At 49.1% G+C, this 19,398-nt stretch overlaps 1 protein-coding gene and 1 long non-coding RNA gene across 2 annotated transcripts; one reads left to right on the top strand and one right to left on the bottom strand.

Annotated features, from left to right (window-relative positions):
- Positions 1–5,465: 5,465 nt before the first annotated feature.
- On the bottom strand, positions 5,466–6,084 carry RPP25 (ribonuclease P/MRP subunit p25; the record flags this gene model as incomplete). Its single annotated transcript, XM_080651616.1, is given in 2 exon segments — positions 5,466–5,609; positions 5,611–6,084. Coding segments are annotated over 2 exon segments (618 nt in total).
- A 300-nt stretch (positions 6,085–6,384) lies between these two features.
- On the top strand, positions 6,385–10,470 carry LOC308250755. The gene is made up of 3 exons (XR_013960864.1): positions 6,385–6,447; positions 6,616–6,941; positions 10,130–10,470. It is a non-coding gene; the product is annotated as an uncharacterized lncRNA (long non-coding RNA).
- The last annotated feature ends 8,928 nt before the right edge of the window (positions 10,471–19,398 follow it).

The following is a 19,398-nucleotide window of genomic DNA, read 5'->3' as shown; positions in this document are numbered from 1 at the left end:
GGACATCCCTCTCACAATCCTGGACCACTGGCTCCTAATCGCTCACCTGCCTGACTGCCTGGTCACCCCTTACTGCCCTCCCTGCCAGCCTAATCACCCCCAACTGCCCCCCCCTCTGGCCTCGTCGCCCCCAACTGCACCCCCCTGCCAGCCTGGTCGCCTCTTACTGCCCCCCTGCCGGCCTGGTCGCCCCCAACTGCCCCCCTCTACCGGCCTGGTCACCCCTAACTGCCCCCCCCCGCTGGTCTGGTTGCCCAGAACTTCCCCCCCTGCTGGCCTGGTCATGCCCAACTGCCCCCCCCCCCACCGTCAGCCTGGTTGCCCCTCACAGCCCCCTGCCAGCCTGGTCACCCCACGCAGCCTGCTTGTTCAGTCGTTTGGTCGTCCCTCACTAACGCCCCTGCTGGCCTGGTCACCCCACACAGCCTGCTGTTCAGTCATTTGGTCGTCCCTCACTAACCCCTGCCGGCCTGGTCATAGGCAGCCATCTTGTGAGGATGTGAGGGTCAATTTGCATATTACCTCTTTATTATATAGGATGTTGCTTTGAACATTCATGTATATGTTTTTGTGTGGACATATGTTTTAAATTCTTTTGAGTATTTAAGGAGTATTATATAGGTCAAATGGTAACTCTATGTTTAACTTTTTAGGAACTGCCTAACTGTTCTAAAAAAAGCCTGCACCATTTTGTATTCCCACCATCAATGTATACAGATTCCAATTTTTCCACATCCTATAATTTAAAAAATATATTGATTTCAGAGAGGAAGAAAGTGAGAGAGATAGAAACATCAATGATGAGAGAGAATCATTGATCAGCTGCTTCCTGCATGACCCCTACTGGGAATTGAGCCTGCAACCCAGGCATGTGCCCTGACCTGGAATTGAACCATGACCTCCTAGTTCATAGGTTGATGCTCTACCACTGAGCCACACCGGTTGAGCCCTATAGTTTTTTAAATTGATCCTCACCTAAGGATATTTTTTCCATTGATTTTTAGAGAATGGAAGGGAAAGAAAGAGAGAAACATTGATGTGAGAGAGACACATGGATTGGTTGCCCCCCTCACGTGTCCTGACCTGGGCTGGGGATCAAACCTGCAACACTGGTATGTGCCCTTGACCAGGAATCAAACCCTTGACCCTTTGATGTGCCACTGACACTCTAACCACTGAGATACACTGGCCTGCATATATGTGAACAATAAGATGTCAACAAATACATATCTATCAACAACTGAATCTAAAAATCAAAATAAACAAATAAGAAATTTAATAAACAAAATAAACTGGTGAATAAAATAGAATCAGAGGCATGGAAACATGGAACAGACTGACAAATCCCAGAGGGAAGGGGCGGCAGGAAGAGATTGGCCAAAGATCTTACCTATGGACACAGACAGTAGGGGTGTGAAGGCCTGGGGTGGGTTGGGAACCTGGTGGAGGAGCCAGTATATCTAAATGGTTTAGGGGCATACATATATATGAAAGCTGAGTCTTTGTAGTTGAGCTGGGTCCCCACCCTCAGTTTCCTTTCAGGAAACAGATCAGAGGAGCTTTGTGCTAGTGTGGGATCTTGGGCCTTTTATTGATAGGTTTGGGGCATGCTGAGCCAGCTGCAACTTGTTTGACAGATTTTAGCAAAGTCTGAAGCCTGAGCAAGGACAGGCCATTCATATGCAAACAGGTTGGGTGGGGCTGCAAATTGGATGGGGTGGGGTCTCAGGGAATCACCCAGGTGGAGCAAACAGATATGGCTTCCAGTCAGCCCTGCAACTGGGGAGGTCCCAGCACAGGAACAATGACCCCTGTGAGCACACTTGTCTGGGAGAAAGCCACCCCTGAGTTCCTGCCCTGATGCCAGATAATCCAGTTCCTCCTCATATGTGTTTGGGTCTCCCAGTGCCTTGTGCCTCCCAGAAAAGCAATGTGCTGCTTCCTTTTATTTAGCAGTTATGAACAGGGGGAGACAGGCCTCCTTCTAGCCACAAGCCCCAGAGGCCAGAGGCAGCCAGGGCGGTCTGGAGAGAGGGGAAAGCCAGGGACTGGGCAATGTGCCTCTTGCACCATTTTGAAGCTTTCCAGCCTCTGTGCCTGACCCTGAAGACTACAGAGATTAAGGATCCCAGGCTGGAGGGGACTGAAACACAACGGGGCAGGTCAGAGCTGTCTTTTGCACAGGTAAGTAGGGAAAAATATGGGACAGAGCCATATTTATTTTTTTTAAATAAATCTTTATTGTTCAGATTATTACAGGTGTTCCTCTTTTTTCCCTCCTAGCTCCCCTCCACCTGATTCCCCACCCCACCCCATGCTCTTACCCCCCACCACTGTCTTCATCCATAGGTGTAAGCTTTTTGTCCAGTCTCTTCCCACACCCCTCACACCCCTTCCTCCCTGAGAATTGTCAGTCCACTCCCTTTCTATGTCCCTGATTCTATTATATTCACCAGTCCATTCTGTTCTTCAGATTTTTTATTCACTTGATTTTTAGATTCACTTGTTGGTAGGTATGTATTTGATGTCATTTTGTTGTTCATAATTTTTATCTTTACCTTTTTCTTCTTCTTCCTCTTCTTAAAGAACACCCTTCAGCATTTCATGTAATCCTGGTTTGGTGGTGATGAACTCCTTTAGCTTTTTCTTGTCTGTGAAGCTCTTTATCTGATCTTCAACTCTGAATGATAGCTTTGCTGGGTAGAGTAATCTTGGTTGTAGGTTCTTGCTGTTCATCACTTTGAATATTTCTTGCCACTCCCTTCTGGCCTGCATAGTTTCTGCCGAGAAATCAGCTGACAGTCGTATGGGTGCTCCCTTGTAGGTAACTAACCGTTTTTCTCTTGCTGCTTTCAAGATTCTCTCTTTGTCTTTTGCCCTTGGCATTTTAATTATGATGTCTCTTGGTGTGGTCCTCTTTGGATTCCTCTTGTATGGGGTTCTGTGTGCTTCCTGAACTTGTAAGTCTATTTCTTTCACCAGGTAGGGAAAGTTTTCTGTCATTATTTCTTCTAATAGGTTTTCAATATTTTGCTCTTTCTCTTCTTCTGGCACCCCAAAAATTCGGATGTTGGTACGCTTAAAGTTGTCCCAGAGGCTCCTTACACTATCTTCATATTTTTGGATTTTTTCCTTTTTGTTTTTCTGGTTGGGTGTTTTTTGTTTCCTCATATTTCAGATCTGGTTTGATTCTTGGGGTACGTTGATCTACAGTTGAGTTTCTGTATATTCTTTATTTCAGACAGTGTATGCTTAATTTCTGACTGGTCCTTTTCCATTTTTTTGGCATTCTCATTAAGGTCCTTGAAGGTCTCACTAAGCTCCTCGGAGGTCTCATCAAGTTTCTCGGCGGTTTTTAGAAGATTCTTGAGTAACCTTATAAATGTGGTTCTGAACTCTATGTCATCCATTAGTTTGCTTTCCTCCATTTCTCTCATTCGTGACATGTTTCTTTGTCTCTGCATTTTGCTGCTTCCTTGTGTTGATGGAGTGGCTTTGTGTGGTAGGTGACCTATAGGGGCCAGTAGCTCAGCCTCCCCAATCACCTGAGGTGGACGCCTTTGGTACACCCCTTTGTGGGCTGAGTGCAGAGTCTTGGTGTAGTTAAGCCTTGATTGCTGTTGGTACACTGGGAGGAATTGACCTCCAGGCCAATTGGCTGTGAGGACCCGCTGTGCCTATAATGGAAGAACTGCTGCGCTGGAGACAGCTTATGGTGCAGGACTTGTTTCAGTGGGGCTTTGATGCTCACTGAGTCTGCCTCTTGAATGTATCACTTATGGATGTGAGGAGTTGAAATCTGGTGTCTCACACTGACCACTAGGTACACTGGCTTCTGGATCTCCAATGGGGTGCAGGTCAGCTACTGTCTGAGGCCACCCAACAGGAGCTACAGCAAGAACTACAGTTTTCTCCTCTTTGCTTGGGGTTTGGAGGTTTTGGAGCTGTCTGACCCAGGCTGCAAGTTTGCTAGGTTAAGCTGCGATAGGGCAGGCCATTCATACGCTAAAGCCGCTGCTTGGAGCTTGGGTGGGTTCGTAGATTGTGCAGGGCGGGGTCTCAGGGCGTGACTAGGCTAAGGCATGGCAAACAGCGATGGCTGCCAGTAAGCCGGCTCTGCGGCTCTGCCAGCACAATAAACAATTGTTCCTGCACGCAGCCCTGCAAGCAAGCCTCCCTCACTTTCTGACCCCAGGGCAGACAGTCCAGCTTCTCCCCGTAGGAGTTTGGGTCCCCCGAGTCTCCCCAGAAACGAGTTCGGAGTAATCGGGAGCTTATCTCCCTTCGGGTTGAAAACAGCAGCACTCCCAGTCACCCGTGGCCAGCCCAATTCGCGCGTCTCCGAACCTCAGCTTTTCAGCACTTGTGCACCCCTCAATGCTGTTTGCTCTTTCCTTCTAGTTGTAGAACTTCCACTCAGCCAGCTTTCCTGTGGTTCTGGGTGATAGACGTTTTGTCTTTTAGTTGTAGTTTTGAAATTGTTGTGCAAGGCAGCAGTTCAGGTGTTTACCTACGCAGCCATCTTGGATCTCCCCTGGACAGAGCCATATTTATGTTTGTTTTATTGAAAGCAGCACTCCAGCTGCAGGGCTCAAGGGAGGAGGCATAGAGAATTTTGTTCTGGTTCTCACCTCTGATCCAGCTTGGGGCAGGGAGAATGTTAAAAGAGCTAGAGCTTGGCCGAAACCGGTTTGGCTCAGTGGATAGAGCGTCGGCCTGCGGACTGAAGGGTCCCGGGTTCGATTCCGGTCAAGGGCATGTACCTTGGTTGCGGGCACATCCCCAGTGGGAGGTGTGCAGGAGGCAGCTGATCGATGTTTCTCTCTCATCGATGTTTCTAACTCTCTATCCCTCTCCCTTCCTCTCTGTAAAATATCAATAAAATATATTTAAAAAAAAAAAAAAAAAGAGCTAGAGCTTGTCGCCACACCCTTGCCACCAGGATCTCAGGATGCTCCTTAACAGCAGGGGAAGAAAAACTAGAAAGGTAAACTGTCCTGGGGTGAGGGGGAGAACCGAGGCTCCCCTGTCCCCAAGCAGTCTGTTTCTCACTCCTCGCCCTCTGCTGCCAATGGATGAGGGTGATTCCAAGAGCTCTCCTTGGCTTCCACACTTCGCACCCCCCCCCCCCCAAGAATGCTGGATGTCTTTAACACTTGTGGGTCCCGGGCAAGGCACAAGAGTCTCTGCCCACCATTCCCTCCCTGAAGAAGGTCTCAGTATGGCTCAGCAAAGCTGAAGGCGGAATTCTGCATCTTCAGGAAACGTAAGTGAAGGAGAACTGCTCCACGAAGCTGCCCTAGGGTCCTCCTCTCGTGGCCGTGGAGTTCATATGGCAGTCTGAGGATCTGAGACCAGTCTGTGAGCTCCAGAAGACCCAAGCGTTAACAGCTGAAGGTGCACTTCAAGGTTGAGGCGCTGGGTGTAAAATCCAGTTCGTCTAGGTGGCCCAGAGCCCGGAGTTCTCAGGCCGTCCAGTCCTCTTCCGCAGCACCTGGCTCAGATTGTGACGGCTTCGCGGAGCCTTCTCCAGCAGCGGGTTCCCCTAGGCTCCTCTTGGAAGTCACCCGGGTTGGCTGGGACGAGGGGCCAGAATGGGGTCTCGGGGGGTTGGTAGCTGGGTTGGAGCGGATCCAGTGCATCCTTGGAAAGTAAGATGGCGAGGCTGGGCATGTTCTTAAGTACACTGAGACAGGTGCCCGGCTCGCTAGGCCCAGGCGTGGGCCCTGACGGGAGGCTCTGCCACACCTCGCGCACGCTCCGGTAGAGCAGCCGCGTGACCTGGTGCAGGCCAGCCAGGCGGCGCTTGAGGATCTCGGCACACGAGACGGTCTTGGTGGTGGCCCTACCGCAGCCGCTGAAGACGATGGCGCGTGTGGAGATGGCGAAGGCTAGTAGATTCCGGATCTTGCTGCCCTCCTTGACCCGCATGTGCATGGCGCCCGGCGCCAGGTAGGCGAAGGGGCCAGAGCCGGGGCCGCCCCCTTTAGTCCCGACTCCTCCCGGCGCCTCTTCGGAGCGCACCTTACGGTAGTTCTCCATGAGTGGTAGTTGCCCGGACCGCGGGGACGCGGGCTTTGCCATGGGGCCACTTCAGCCCCCGGGCTGCATGGCTGCCGATCGCGCCCTGCAAAGATCTGCAGGGGTAACCGTGAGGGAACAGCGCGGAAGCTGGTGGGCGGGTAGAGACCTCGAGATCGTCGTTTCCCACTTCTCTCCAGAGGTTACTGCTATTCTACTCCGAGCTCTGGGCGCCCCGCGCTCCACGCCTTCGGCAGAGGCCCCGCCTGGGGCCCCGCCCCTACCGCCAGGTCCCGCCCCTAACTCGGCCCGCCTGCCCTGCCCCAGCCTCACCCACTTCTCAGATCCAATCCGCGGGATCCTCGGCTGTTGGAGGGGGGACGGCGCGCGTTATGGCGCATAATGGCAGCGCCACGGGATAACTTGGTAGGCGAAGTTCCCCTATAATCGCTATCAGACCTTCCCGAGCCAACCCTTATAAAGGGGTAAACTAAATAAAAACTGGGTTTGCTTCCGATGGAAGCCTTCCCTTTCTTCCCTCCCTAGGAGAGATTTACAGACCCTCCCTGACTCCCCCCAACTTCGTCCTTTCAGCTCCCGAGCCAGTATGCTCGCCTCTAGGACTTCCCGTGCACAGTCAGCAAGTGCGGGAGGCGCTGGCTTCGGCCGCTCTCCGCACCCGCCCTCCTTTGACTACATCGCGTCGTGGTCCTCGCAGGACAGCCAGAGACTGGGGTCTTAGCCTCGCCGTGCCTGACCGGGCTGGAGGTCAGTGGACCCTCGGACATCCCTGAGAAGTGAGGAGTGAGACTCTGGGCCAGGCTGCACCCTGATATGAATGGGAAGAGAACCAGGAGATCCCTTCTCAAGGTCCCTCCACCCTTGCCTAAAAGTCCATTATTAGAGCTGCACGCTTTAAGGTAAGCCAGGCATGCTTCCCTGATAACCTGGATCCCCCTTTTTTCCAAGTCGAATTAGTTGTCCGTCAGTCTTGGCATCTTGAGACCTCTGGGGTCCTTTTTCAAAAAAGGAGACTGGGCGAAGGCAGGTTTTAAGAGAGAAAAGGATGGAAGGTGGGAAGTTGAAGCTTTGGTGGCGTTATGAGCCGCTTGTCAATCTTTGGGTGTCCCTCTTCGGGAACTGCGTGGGACCGAGAGAGTGGCCAGAAGAAATGACCAGCGAAGACAGAGGAGAGGTTAGGGTTGAAGGACAGCTGAAGGGAGGGAGAAGGCTGGAGAAGGAGCGGGACCCTCCCTAGAGCTGCCCCAGCGCCTCACCCTTCATTTTTCCAACCTCCTACACGAACTGCACAATCAGAACTAAGAGAGTGGGGCAAACCAGATCCAGGTAGAGGTGACTACGATGGGGCGTGGCAGGGCGAGGGCAGACACACGGAGAGCTAGGGCGGGAGGATAACCCTGAGAGTGCTGGGGACGTGACAGTGGCTGGGGGAACTGGACCCCAGTCTTGAGAGGGTCTGCTGGAGTCCTCTATCTCCTGACCACTGCTCTCTCTTCTCGGCACCCTGTAACTCCTAGCTCTCGCCCTCTGTTGTTCAGAACTCGGGGCGGACCCCATTACCACCCATTGGGAGTGGCTGGAGCAGGTGGACCTTTGCGCCCCAAGATATGCGTTACCTACCTCCCCATCTCCTGTTTGTCCTCTGGGATCAGGGACCGTCCGATCGCGTTCCGCTGGGAACCTGTACTTTGGGCCCGTGCCAGCTCTCGTGGGCCGGCGAGGACAGTTATAGGTGCAGGGGCACAGGAGCCTCAAGAAGACACAAAGCCTGGCACAGGGGACCCAGGCTCTGCAGGGTCGGGGGAGTTGTGGGACTTAAAGGGCTGCAGTTTCGGCTAAGCCGGAAAAAAAAAAAAGGCAAGCCCTTTAGGTAATGAAGCTACGTTGTAACAGGCTGGTTAGGGAAGAACAGAGCTTGCGGCCCATCGGCCGCGAGTTTGACATGCTTGGGAGTATGCAAACTTAGGCTGACCGTTCCACTGGGGTTGGGGAGGGGCGGGGAAGGCAGGCAGAGGTCTGCAGTTTGAAGGAAGGGGGCTGGGTGAGAGGTACGGTTTCGCAGAAAATGAGTATGGAGCGTCCTCCGGTGCTAGCCCAGGCGGCGCCCCTCCTTCCCCCGCCCCTGTAGCAGTTGTAGTGTTCAATTCACTTCTCTGGGGAGTCCAAGCCTGGAGAGCGCCGAAAGAGGACCCCCCCCCCCCCGAACCCCGCAAACTCGTCCCCTACGCTACCCGACTAGCTCAGCAGCAGTTAAAATGTGAATGTACAGGGTGATTAGCCGCCAGGCCCCTAATTACCACTGAAGCCATCATTATCCTGTCAGCGCGCATCATAGCCCGCGGCTGTGCGCTTCTGCTGGGCCGGAGTCGCTAGGCTGGGCACTGGGGGCGGGAGGGGCGGGAAGAGGGCGCAGAAGGATCCGAGGAGGGGGGAACTGTGGTAAGTGTTTTGAGGTGGGCTGGGAGGTAGCGGGGCGGCGGGGGGCGGTGGTGGTGGGTGGTGAAGTAGGAGGGGGCGGCTAGGAGAGGCGAAATTCTTAGGCTGCGCGGAATGGGTGTGATGCAGAGGTAGCGAAGATGCGGGCCAGAAGGGGGTTGGTGTGAGTGAGGAACCCGGGATGAGGAGCAAGCGAAGGGAGAATACTTGGGGAGGAACCCCGGGGAAGGGAAAGTCGAGCTTCAGAGGGAAGTGGAGGGCTCAACTCTGGAAAGGTGGGTCAATAAATTTGAGCATCTATGGCGCATATCCCGCGACGGTTAGAAACGTGGAAAGACAGTCAAGCCTTTCTACTAAAAGAGTGGCATACCAGCTCTACACACGGTGGGACCACAAGGATTTTAAAAGGACGATTTATTTTCATTTATAGATGTAAGCTTATTTTTTAAATATCTGCAAGAAAACAGCACACTACATGTTACATCAGAGGCTGCATTCTGTTTTTGTGGGCCTATGTAAGAAAAAAACTACTAAATATGAATACAGAATTCAGCACAGCTAACAAATCATCTGATATTCTTTCATTTATACCATTATTTCAAAGTAATTTGGTATTCCCCACCTCCACCCCCACCCCCTCAAAAAAAAAAAAGAAGTTAGCACAGAGCCTTGGAACTGCCTGTGTAAACGAGGTACTGACCTTGAAGCCTAAGCTTCACTTGCTTCTTTGGTTCTGTGGGACCTTGAGCATTACCTAACCCCTATGCCTTGGTTTTCTCACCTGTAAAATGGTGCTAGCCTAGGAACCTGCCTCATAAAGTGTTTGTGAGACACATAACAGTATTAGAACCGTGGCTGGTTCTCAGGAAATGTTGGCTAATATTTTTCACATATTATTTGTGATTAAGTTAAATTTTAAAAAGGAGATGAAGAGGAAAGAAAGCTGTTGAAAAGAAAAGGAAATGGGCAAAGCCTTGGAAATGGCAGTTTCCCTAAAATGTTAGGAACTAATGAGTGGCAAATAAGACTTCTTTCAATCTAAGGGGACATGACAGGGTAGCTAGGCTGGTGCACAAGCCTGGCTAATACGGCACCAGCTCTGGCTCTGCACTGCCAGGCTTGTGCACCTTTCTAGAGAGTACATTCTGCCTCTCATGGACAACTCTCCTCTCACCCCAAGACTGGGAGAAAATCCCTGGCACAGGGCAAATCTCCTCCTCCTCCATCTCTGATAGGGGGAATATGATGTAATAAGAATAGAGCCATAGTTATTTAATAATTATTCACCTTACTAACTATAGATAAGAGGTTTTCTTACAGACCCTGGGAAACTGAAGGATGAAACAAGGCTGTAAAAAAATAAGATGCCTTGATGGGTTCATTACTCAGAAAATAAATACATTTTGAGAAAAGACCATTTGGTTGCTGTCCCCAGATCCTCACCCCCCCCCTCTGAGAGTTTTTCTCAGGAACGCTGACCATTCTCAGGTCTCAGGAACTGGCTAAGCTGTTTAAAATATCATAGGAGATTAGACACTTTGTCATCAGACTTTGAGCTCCTGAAGGCCGGAATACAGACCCTCCCCCTCCCCTTTCCCTGTTACACTTGCAGTTTGCAGCTGCACACAGTTATCTTTTCCTTTATCCCTAGATAATCAGCAAGCTGACAGAAAAAGAGGAAGAGCAGAATTTCCAGGTGACTGATTGCTCTCCCCATAATGCCGGCAGTATTGAAATAAACATTCAGCCGAAACCAGTTTGGCTCAGTGGATAGAGCGTCGGTCTGTGGACTGAAGGGTCCCGGGTTCGATTCCGGTCAAGGGCATGTACCTTGATTGCGGGCACATCCCCAGTGGGAGGTGTGCAGGAGGCAGCTGATCGATGTTTCTCTCTCATCGATGTTTCTAACTCTCTATCCCTCTCCCTTCCTCTCTGTAAAATATCAATAAAATATATTTTAAAAAAAAGAAATAAACATTCATACATGATTCAACTCTGTCTCTGCTTAATTTGGCTCAAGTAGTGACAGGTGGCCTTGGACCTGTTGTTTCCAGCATCATCTCCAATGGTGGGAAGATTTTATTTTTATTTTTTTAAATAAATCTTTATTGTTCAGATTATTACAATTTTTCCTCTTTTTTCCCCCATAGCTCCCTTTCATCCGGTTCCCACCCCACCCTCTGCCCTTACCCCCCTGCCACTGTCCTCATCCATAGGTACGATTTTTGTCCAGTCTCTTCCCACACCCCCCAAACTCCTTTCCCCCCGAGAATTGTCAGTCCACTCCCTTTCTATGGCCCTGATTCTATTACATTCACCAGTTTATTCTGTTCATCAGATTTTTTATTCACTTGATTTTTAGATTCACTTGTTGATAGATATGTATTTGTTGTTCATAATTTTTATCTTTTTATTTTATTTTATTTTATTTTTATTTTTATTTTTTAATTTTAATAAATCTTTATTCAGAGTATTACAATTGTTTTTCCTTTTCCCCCCCATAGCTCCCCTCCACCCGGTTCCCACCCCACCTTCTGCCCTTACCTCCCCCCCACTGTCCTCATCCATAGGTGTATGATTTTTGTCCAGTCTCTTCATGAACCCCCCAAACCCCTTTCCCTCTGAGAATTATCAGTCCACTCCCTTTCTATGCCCCTGATTCTATTATATTCACCAGATTATTCTGTTCTTCAGGTTTTTAATTCACTTGATTTTTAGGTTCACTTGTTGATAGGTATGTATTTGTTGTCATTTTGTTGTTCATAATTTTTATCTTTACCTTTTTCTTCTTCTTCCTCTTCTTAAAGAATACCTTTCAGCATTTCATATAATACTGGTTTGGTGGTGCTGAACTCCTTTAGCTTTTTCTTATCTGTGAAGCTCTTTATCTGCCCTTCAATTCTGAATGATAGCTTTGCTGGGTAGAGTAATCTTGGTTGTAGGTTCTTGCTATTCATCACTTTGAATATTTCTTGCCACTCCCTTGTGGCCTGCATAGTTTCTGTTGAGAAATCAGCTGACAATCATATGGGTGCTCCCTTGTAGGTAACTAACTGTTTTTCTCTTGCTGCTTTTAATATTCTCTCTGTCTTTTACTCTTGGCATTTTAATTATGATGTGTCTTGGTGTGGTCCTCTTTGGATTCCTTTTGTTTGGGGTTCTCTGCACTTCTTGGACTTGTAAGTCTATTTCTTTCACCAGGTAGGGGAAGTTTTCTGTCATTATTTCTTCAAATAGGTTTTCAGTATCTTGCTCTCTCTCTTCTTCTGACACCCCCATAATTCTGATGTTGGTACACTTGAAGTTTTCCCAGAGGCTCCTTACACTATCTTCATATTTTTGGATTCTTTTTTCTTTTTGCTTTTCCAGTTGGGTGTTTTTTGCTTCTTCGTATTTCAAATCTTGGACTTGATTCTTGCGATCCTCTAGTCTGCTGTTGGATCTCTGTATATTATTTTTATTTCAGTCAGTGCATGCTTAATTTCTAGTTGGTCCTTTTTCATATCCTTGAGGGTCTCACTAAATGTATCGGCCTTTTCTAGAAAATTCTTGAGTAACCTTAAAACCGTGGTTTTGAACTCTATATTCAGTCGTTTACTTTCCTCCATTTCTTTCATTTGTGACCTGTTTCTTTGTCTCCGCATTTTGGCTGCTTCCCTGAGGTGATAAAGTGTCTTTGTGTCCTAGGTGTCCTATAGGGCCCAGTGGCTAAGCCTCCCCAGCTATCTGAGGTGGACACTCTTGGTGCACCCCTTTGTGGGCTGTGTGCACAGTCTTGTTGTAGTTAAGCCTTGATTGTTGTTGGTATCACTGGGAGGAATTGACCTCCAGGCCAATTGGCTCTGAGGATCAGCTGTGTCTACGCTGGGAGAACTTCTGTGCTGGAGACACCCTTATGAGACAAGACTTGCAAAAGCCTCTGTGCTCAGCTTGGATGGGGCGGAGTCTCAGGGTGGAGCAGACAGAAATGGCTCCCTGTCAGCCCTGCCCTAAGAGGCCCCTGGGTCTCAGTGTCCCGCGGTAATCGCTGCAAGCACCTCTGAGAGAAAGCTGCCCTCGAGTTTTACCCACTGCCAGACAGTCCAGTTTCTCCCTGAATGAGTCTGGTTCCCCAGAGTCTCACCCAGAACTGGAGTTCAGAGCAGTTGGGAGCTTTTGTCTCCTTCCCAATTGAGAAAGCCAGCCGTGTACTCAGTTGCCAGCCCTCTCTGTGCGCGCCTCTGTACCTCTGCCTTCCACAGCTCCTGTGAGTCTCAGTGTGCTTTTCTCTTTCCTTTTAGTTATAGAATTTCCACTCAGCCAGCCTTCCTGTGGTTCTTGATGGTATTCGTTTTGTCTTTGAGTTGTAGTTTTGAAATTGTTGTGCGAGGCAGCAGTTTAGGTGTTTACCTATGCCACCATCTTGGTTTCTCCTCGGTGGGAAGAAGATTGTTCCTATATGCAGACCCAGGGAAGAAACCCCAAGACTGAAAATCTATCTCCCTAAATGGAGTGCAGGGAAAACACCAAAGAAAAAATCTTGCCACTCCTTAGTAAGGGAAGCTTACAAATAAGTCATGTTTTGGGCAGCTGCAAGAGAAATGAATCTCCAAGCATCTTGGCAGGCTCCAAATAATTATATAGGGTAAAGGGGAGAAGGAGGGATAGTAACAGGTACTACTATGTGAATGCTACTAGGTACACAAATTACATGCTTGACTAGGTCAGGACAGCAACCTGTCTCAGGAAGCAACAAATAGTAGGAGGCAGGGGAGGGGTGCTAATTTATGTCAGAACAAACATCAGTTACCATCAGACAGTCTCTGAGGGACTTTGTAGAAAGCAACCTCCATTCTGGCCCTGGTACAGCTTGTAGGACAGAAAGCAGTTGCATCACGGAACAGTCTCTTCTCTATGAGGATGAGGAGCTCCCAGCCTTTCCCAGCAGAGGCTTGGGAGCATGCAGAGAGTCAGGAACTGAAAAGTTGGAGAGGGCCAGAGGTTGCTCAGATTGCAGCCACTAAGTGCCCTGAATTTGGCCAGGTACTCTCACAGATCTATTGATTTATCTCCACAATCTCCCTTTCCATCATTGTTTAACTAATATGGAAACGGAGGCACAGAGAGGTTAAGTAACTTGCCTAATATACCACAGCTAGAAAGCAGCAACCACAGATATTTGAAGGCAGGTGCTCTGACTCATTTTATTACCTCACCTAATTTTAGCTGCTTAGTAAAGGGGAGAGATGGGGGTTCCTAACTTGGGGAAGGCGTATTGGTTATTCACTGCTGCATAAAAATCACCCCAAAACTCGGTAGTTCATATGAAAAACATTCATGATCTTAGTTTCTGGGGGCTAGGAATCCAAGAGCAGCTGATGGAGGTAGTTCTAGGTCAAGGCCTTTCATGAGGTTGCTGTAAAGGTGTTGGGATCCACTGGGAGATCCACTCCCAAGCTACTCACATGTTGACCACATGGATCTCTCCATAGACCTGCTCCTGACATAACACCTGGCTTCCCCCAGAGCAAGTTGTGGGAAAGCCAGATATTATGTCAGTTAGTCCCAGGCTGGAGGTGGGGAGAAAAACAGGAATACGAACAAGCAGGAAGCCACAGTGCCTATAATGCTATTATGGGCCAGCCTTCTCTGAAGGGGAATTTGGTTCCACTTCTTGAAGTATTATCCGATTTGCAGACATTCTAAAACCACGACAGTTTGGGAGGCAAATTTCAAAGGAGAGAGAATCAGGAATCAACATATTGAAGCAAGTATGTAGTTGTAGAAGGACCTTAAATCAGGAGAGCTAAATTATTTCCTGGAATAAAGAAAGCACTTAATAAATTTGTTAAATGGATGTATGAGTGGCAAACTTTTCTAAGATGGTTTTCAAGTCTTTGGTCATGGGCATAAGAGAAGTCCTTATAAGGCTCTCCCGAAGACTGAGTGTGATTATGGCTATCGGAGTGCTTTGTAAATTTAACACTGCTGGGCATGATACCTGGAGGTACACATGGCCTGGGAGAGAGAGATCCTCCATTTAGGAGTCCTGCTTAGACCAGGCACCTCTTTTCTTACAGTGAGTCCCAGGCCTTGGGGCTGTGCTCTGATTCCAGCTGCCCATTTCTCTCTCCACCTCAGTCCAGCCTCCTCATCGTGTATCACCCAGTTTTTACTTTTCCAGTCAGGACAGGACCTAGGAGTCCCAACACCAGCCAAGCCTCTGCTTTCAGGTTCCACCTCCTATGCTGACTCACTGAGGCAGGAATCAGCCTCCAGGGGACAGCCAGAGCTGCTGGGCTCCAGCTGTTTGTTGACAGGCAGGAATGCAGACCAAGTGGTTTTATTTTGCTTGTGTGTGATTTAGCATTTTCTGCTTCATTTCAATGTATCAGCTTTCCTGAACATTGCATATATAGAGCCCTTCTCCCATCACTTTCTGTCAGAGGCACCTTTATGATAAATGATGTAATCTTGTTGCTGTAGATGTCCCTAAAGTCTGGAGCACTGGGAAGAGGTCAGGAAACAGTTCCCTCTTCCGTGGGTCACCAGGGTATTGAGAGTGGAAAACAGCTCTTATCACATAATATTCCTGTCACTCCCATCCCCTCAGCCTACCAGTTCAGAACAGAGTCCCCAAATGAAGCTAGGTGAATTTGGGTTCCTCCAAGTTCTGGGAGCTATGTGGTCAAATCCCCTTTATGTCCATGAGGGTTCCCTGTCACCACAAGGTAATTCATTATTATGTCTTCCCTTCTCTTGAGCAAAAGATGAAGTTAACCAAGTGTGCCTGCCATCTATTGTTTCCTGTTTGTACTATCCCAGAAGATAAATTTGATATATATCAACAAGGAATAAGAACATATTTTGTTTTCAAAATTCCTGGGAAAACTCTCTCTCTGCCCAGAAATTATGCATACCTGCTTATTAATGCCCTGCCCAGTGAATCTGCCTTGGGAAAGACAATAGAGTTATGATTGGTTGTCACTAGCTCCCATCATTTCTACCCCCTCCCTGGGAAAAAATCATGTGAAAATGCAGAACTCTTCCTGTTTCTGAAGCAGTCATCTTGTTGTACCCATAGAACTCCACTGTAGGTTGGAGGCAGACCTCTCATATTCTGGTCTGAAGTCCAAGTGTTTTCAAGAAAAAGAAGCCCCAGATTTCATGGTTTTGTGTGACAGTTTTATGTTTTTAAATATTGTCAATTGTTTCAGTTGCCTATTTCTGGGTAACAAATCACCTTAACACTTTTAGTGGCTTGCCCAGCCGGCTTGGCTCAGTAGTGGTTGAGCATCAACCTATGAACCAGGAGGTGACGGATCGATTCTCAGTCAGGGCACATGCCTGGGTTGTGGCCTCAATCCCCAGGGTGGAGCGTGCAGGAGGCAGCTGATCAATGATTCTCTTGTATCATTGATGTTTCTATCTCTCTCCTTTCCTTTACTCTCTGAAAACAATAAAAATATATTAAGACAACAACAACAAACTTTTAGTGGCTAAAAATAATAGGATTTAGTATTTCTAAGGCCTCTGTAGTTTGGCTGGACTCTGCTGGACAGTTCTGCTGCACATGGTGTCAGCTGGGGTCACTCATGTATCTGCATTCAGCTGGGAGTTTGACTAGGGCTGAAACATTCAAGATCGCTTCACTCTCATGTCTGGTGCTTCAGCTGGGCTGGTTGGAATGGCTGGGGTACTCTCCCTGTGGTCCTTCTCCATTTGGTCTCTAGCCCAAACTTATTTCTTGAATAGCTTGATCCCAAAAAGATGAAAATGGGGGCTGGAAGGCCTCATAAGGTCTAGGCCTGGAATTCACACATTGCTTCTTCTGCATTCTGTTGGTCAAACCAAGAAACATGTCCAGCCCAGATTCAAGGTGTAGGGAAATAAACTGCACTGTTGTGGGGCAACCCGCAAGAGATGACCACCAGAGACTGAGATCAAAATTTATGAGCCTTTATTAAGCTGGCCAGCGACTACAGTTGCAGCACTTCACCGCGGTAAAGGCCGAACTGCAGTGCAGACCACAGGTGTTACAGCAAATTTATAATCGGGAACCACAAGAGGGAGTTAGGACAATGACAACCCAAAGGTTACAAAAGCCATTTCAGCTGTTTCCAAGAAACTCAGGGCACAGGTGCAACGCCTGGGCACGCTTGGCCGGAGCATGAACCACTGCCTCCCTTCAAACTCTAACTGACCCATTGTTTGGTGACCTGCTCCCTCTCCCTCTGTATCCTGCCCCCAGGCAACGGAGGAGCTGTGCAATGTTTGCAGCCCAGAACATTCCCTACTGGTCTTTATGGTGAATCAAATCGTTGATTCAGATTCCTCCCCTCCTTCCCCGGGGATTTGCTGGTAATGGGTGTGGAGGACCATGAGCTTTACAGCCTGTATTCTACTGTGGATGAAGTTTATTAAGCATTTGGCAAAGCACGGGCCAAACAGCAAAATGAGGAGCAGGAGGACCAGAGGTCCGGCTATGGCTGACAAGAGGGTAGTTAGCCATGGTGACCAAGTGAACAGGTTTTCATACCAATTTCCTTCGGCCCTTCTCCTTTCTTCCCGATCTAAGAGGCGTTTCCTAAGCTGGCTTAGACTCTCCCTGATGACGCTGGAGTGGTTTGTGTAAAAACAACAGGTCTCTCCTAGTGCTAAGCATAAGCCTCCTTGTTTTAGGAACAATAAATCTAATCCCCTCCAGTTCTGCAGGACTACCTCGGCTAGGGAGCTTAAGGAGTCTTCTAGCTGTCCTACTGATTTTTCAAGGGTGCTAAGGTCCTGATCGACCTGTTGTCCTAGCTCTTTGTAGTTCTGATGTCCTGTTATTAGAGCGGCAGTTCCAACGGTGGTAGATCCAGCCAGGCCTAGCCCCACTAGGAGGGGGACCAGGACAGGTGCCCTCTTATACCTTCTAGGTTCTAATCTTAAGTGTTCCCTGCCTCCTTCCCCAGAGTAATAGTATACTTGTGGTAGGATATGAGTAAGGATACATATGCCAGGATCTGTTGGTGAAAGCAAAGAAGTGGGGAAGGCACAAGGTACTATCCCATTGCTGCACGCCCACCAAGTTCCCTCTGGTGCTACAAAATACCTATTGAAGGACTCATCATACTCTTGAGGCAGTTCTGTTACCTGAGTGAATGAGGAAAAGTATGGGAAGGACCCTAAGGGGTAGTTCACTGGGGCTATGCATGTTCCAGCCCCCTATAGGTCCTCCAGAGTGAGGCGGGATTGATGTCCCCATACACAGAGGCCTTCCAGCAGACTTTGGACAGAATAATTATGGATCTCAGATACATTCTGCCCAAAGGAAATATTTGCCCCGATACCCACATAATACGGGGGTTCAGGATTTAGGCACAGCCAGCAGTCTTTGGTTATGTTGGGGGAGGTCTTATTGAGGAAGTGGAACATGGCCTCCAGTGTTCTTAACAGGCCTCAATGGGACGTCTCTGGTACGAGCCTAAGTTCTCCTGGTGCCTTGGTTGGTCCTGGAGCTGGTTTTGGCGTCTCCGTGTCGTTCCATCTGGGGGTTCTCGTCACCACGTGGGCCGGTGTCACCTTAGGGGGTCTTGGAGGTTCGGGTTGGAGAATGGGACGTAAGGGACCTACAGGGTTTCGGGTCCGGGGTAGGGTCCGTCTCTGGACAGAAAAAAGTGCTCCAGGGTCTCGGCCAGAGACATATAGCCGGATACCCCAGGTCTTACCTCCCTCCCAATAGTCTGCCCTCCAGTTTAAGGGTTGGATTATAATTGGGTTACAGTTCCCAATCGTGCAATTAGCGGTGGGGGCCCCTGGCCTTACTACCCGGGTCTTCCACAGGGCTAATGTCTCACATCCCCACGAGGCACAAAAATAGTCCTCTTCACTTCCACACCCGGGGGGTCCTTCTCGAGGACATATATAATGTTGGGTTCTCCAAAGTCCCCTCTCAAGGTCTAGCGTCCCGCACCCATAGGTTTTTGTAGCAACATACCCGGTATTTCCTCTAGACATCCCCGTACCCCTTACTGTAGGGGGGCGATTCCATCCTTCTCCGAATATCTTACATAGGTCAGCCCCAATTGTGGGGACTCCAGAGGTGGTTACCCTACCTATGGTTTTTCCATCTAGGGTGCGGGTGACTTCCCACGTATAAACTGGAGCTTGGTGGGGGTTTCCATTTGCTTGGGTATTCCCTGCACAGGCAAGGAGGCATAAAAGAAGGGTACTTATGTGGGATCCCGCGTTAGTCTGACCTTGAGGGGGTTCTCGGTGCACCTTGCTGTCCATCTTTCAGCAGTCTCGTCAGCTTTCTTGACCTGAGTCCGATGGATCCAACGCTTCTTTCCCCCAACCTTAACGGCAGTTGGGGTGCTCAGGATGACCTGGAATGGCCCTTCCCACCGTGGCTCAAGAGTACCTGGGTCGTGCCTCTTCACCCAGACTAGGTCGCCAGGAGCACACACAGGTGGGCTATCCGGGTCCGGTGGGTGGGCTTCCTGGTGTGCTGCCCTGACGATTCGCCTTGCAGCCGCTGTGCTGCTCTGGAGCGCCTGCAAAGACCTGAGGAGATTTCTATTAGATAACACAGCTAGCTCTTCCTCCCTCAGCCGCGGGAGAAGAGGTGGCGGACGGCCAAACATGATTTCAAAAGGAGTCAGCCCTTTTACATATGGGGTGCAGTGAGCCCTGAGTAGGGCAAAGGGGAGGAGACTTACCCAGTTCTCGCCAGTCTCTAATTTTAGTTTAGTTAGGGTTTCCTTAAGTGTCCGATTCATTCTCTCTACCTGTCCAGAACTCTGAGGTCTATAAACACAATGTAATTTCCATGTGACCTTAAGGGCCTTAACTAAAGATTGGGTTACCTTAGCGATGAACGCTGGGCCATTGTTGGACCCCATGAATAAAGGCAGGCCAAACCGGGGGAGAATTTCTGAGAGGAGTTTCTTAACT

Source organism: Plecotus auritus, assembly GCF_963455305.1.
Source record: "Plecotus auritus genome assembly, chromosome: 1".
In the NCBI taxonomy this organism is placed as follows: domain Eukaryota; kingdom Metazoa; phylum Chordata; class Mammalia; order Chiroptera; family Vespertilionidae; genus Plecotus; species Plecotus auritus.
This window is presented reverse-complemented; position numbering and strand designations above follow the sequence as displayed.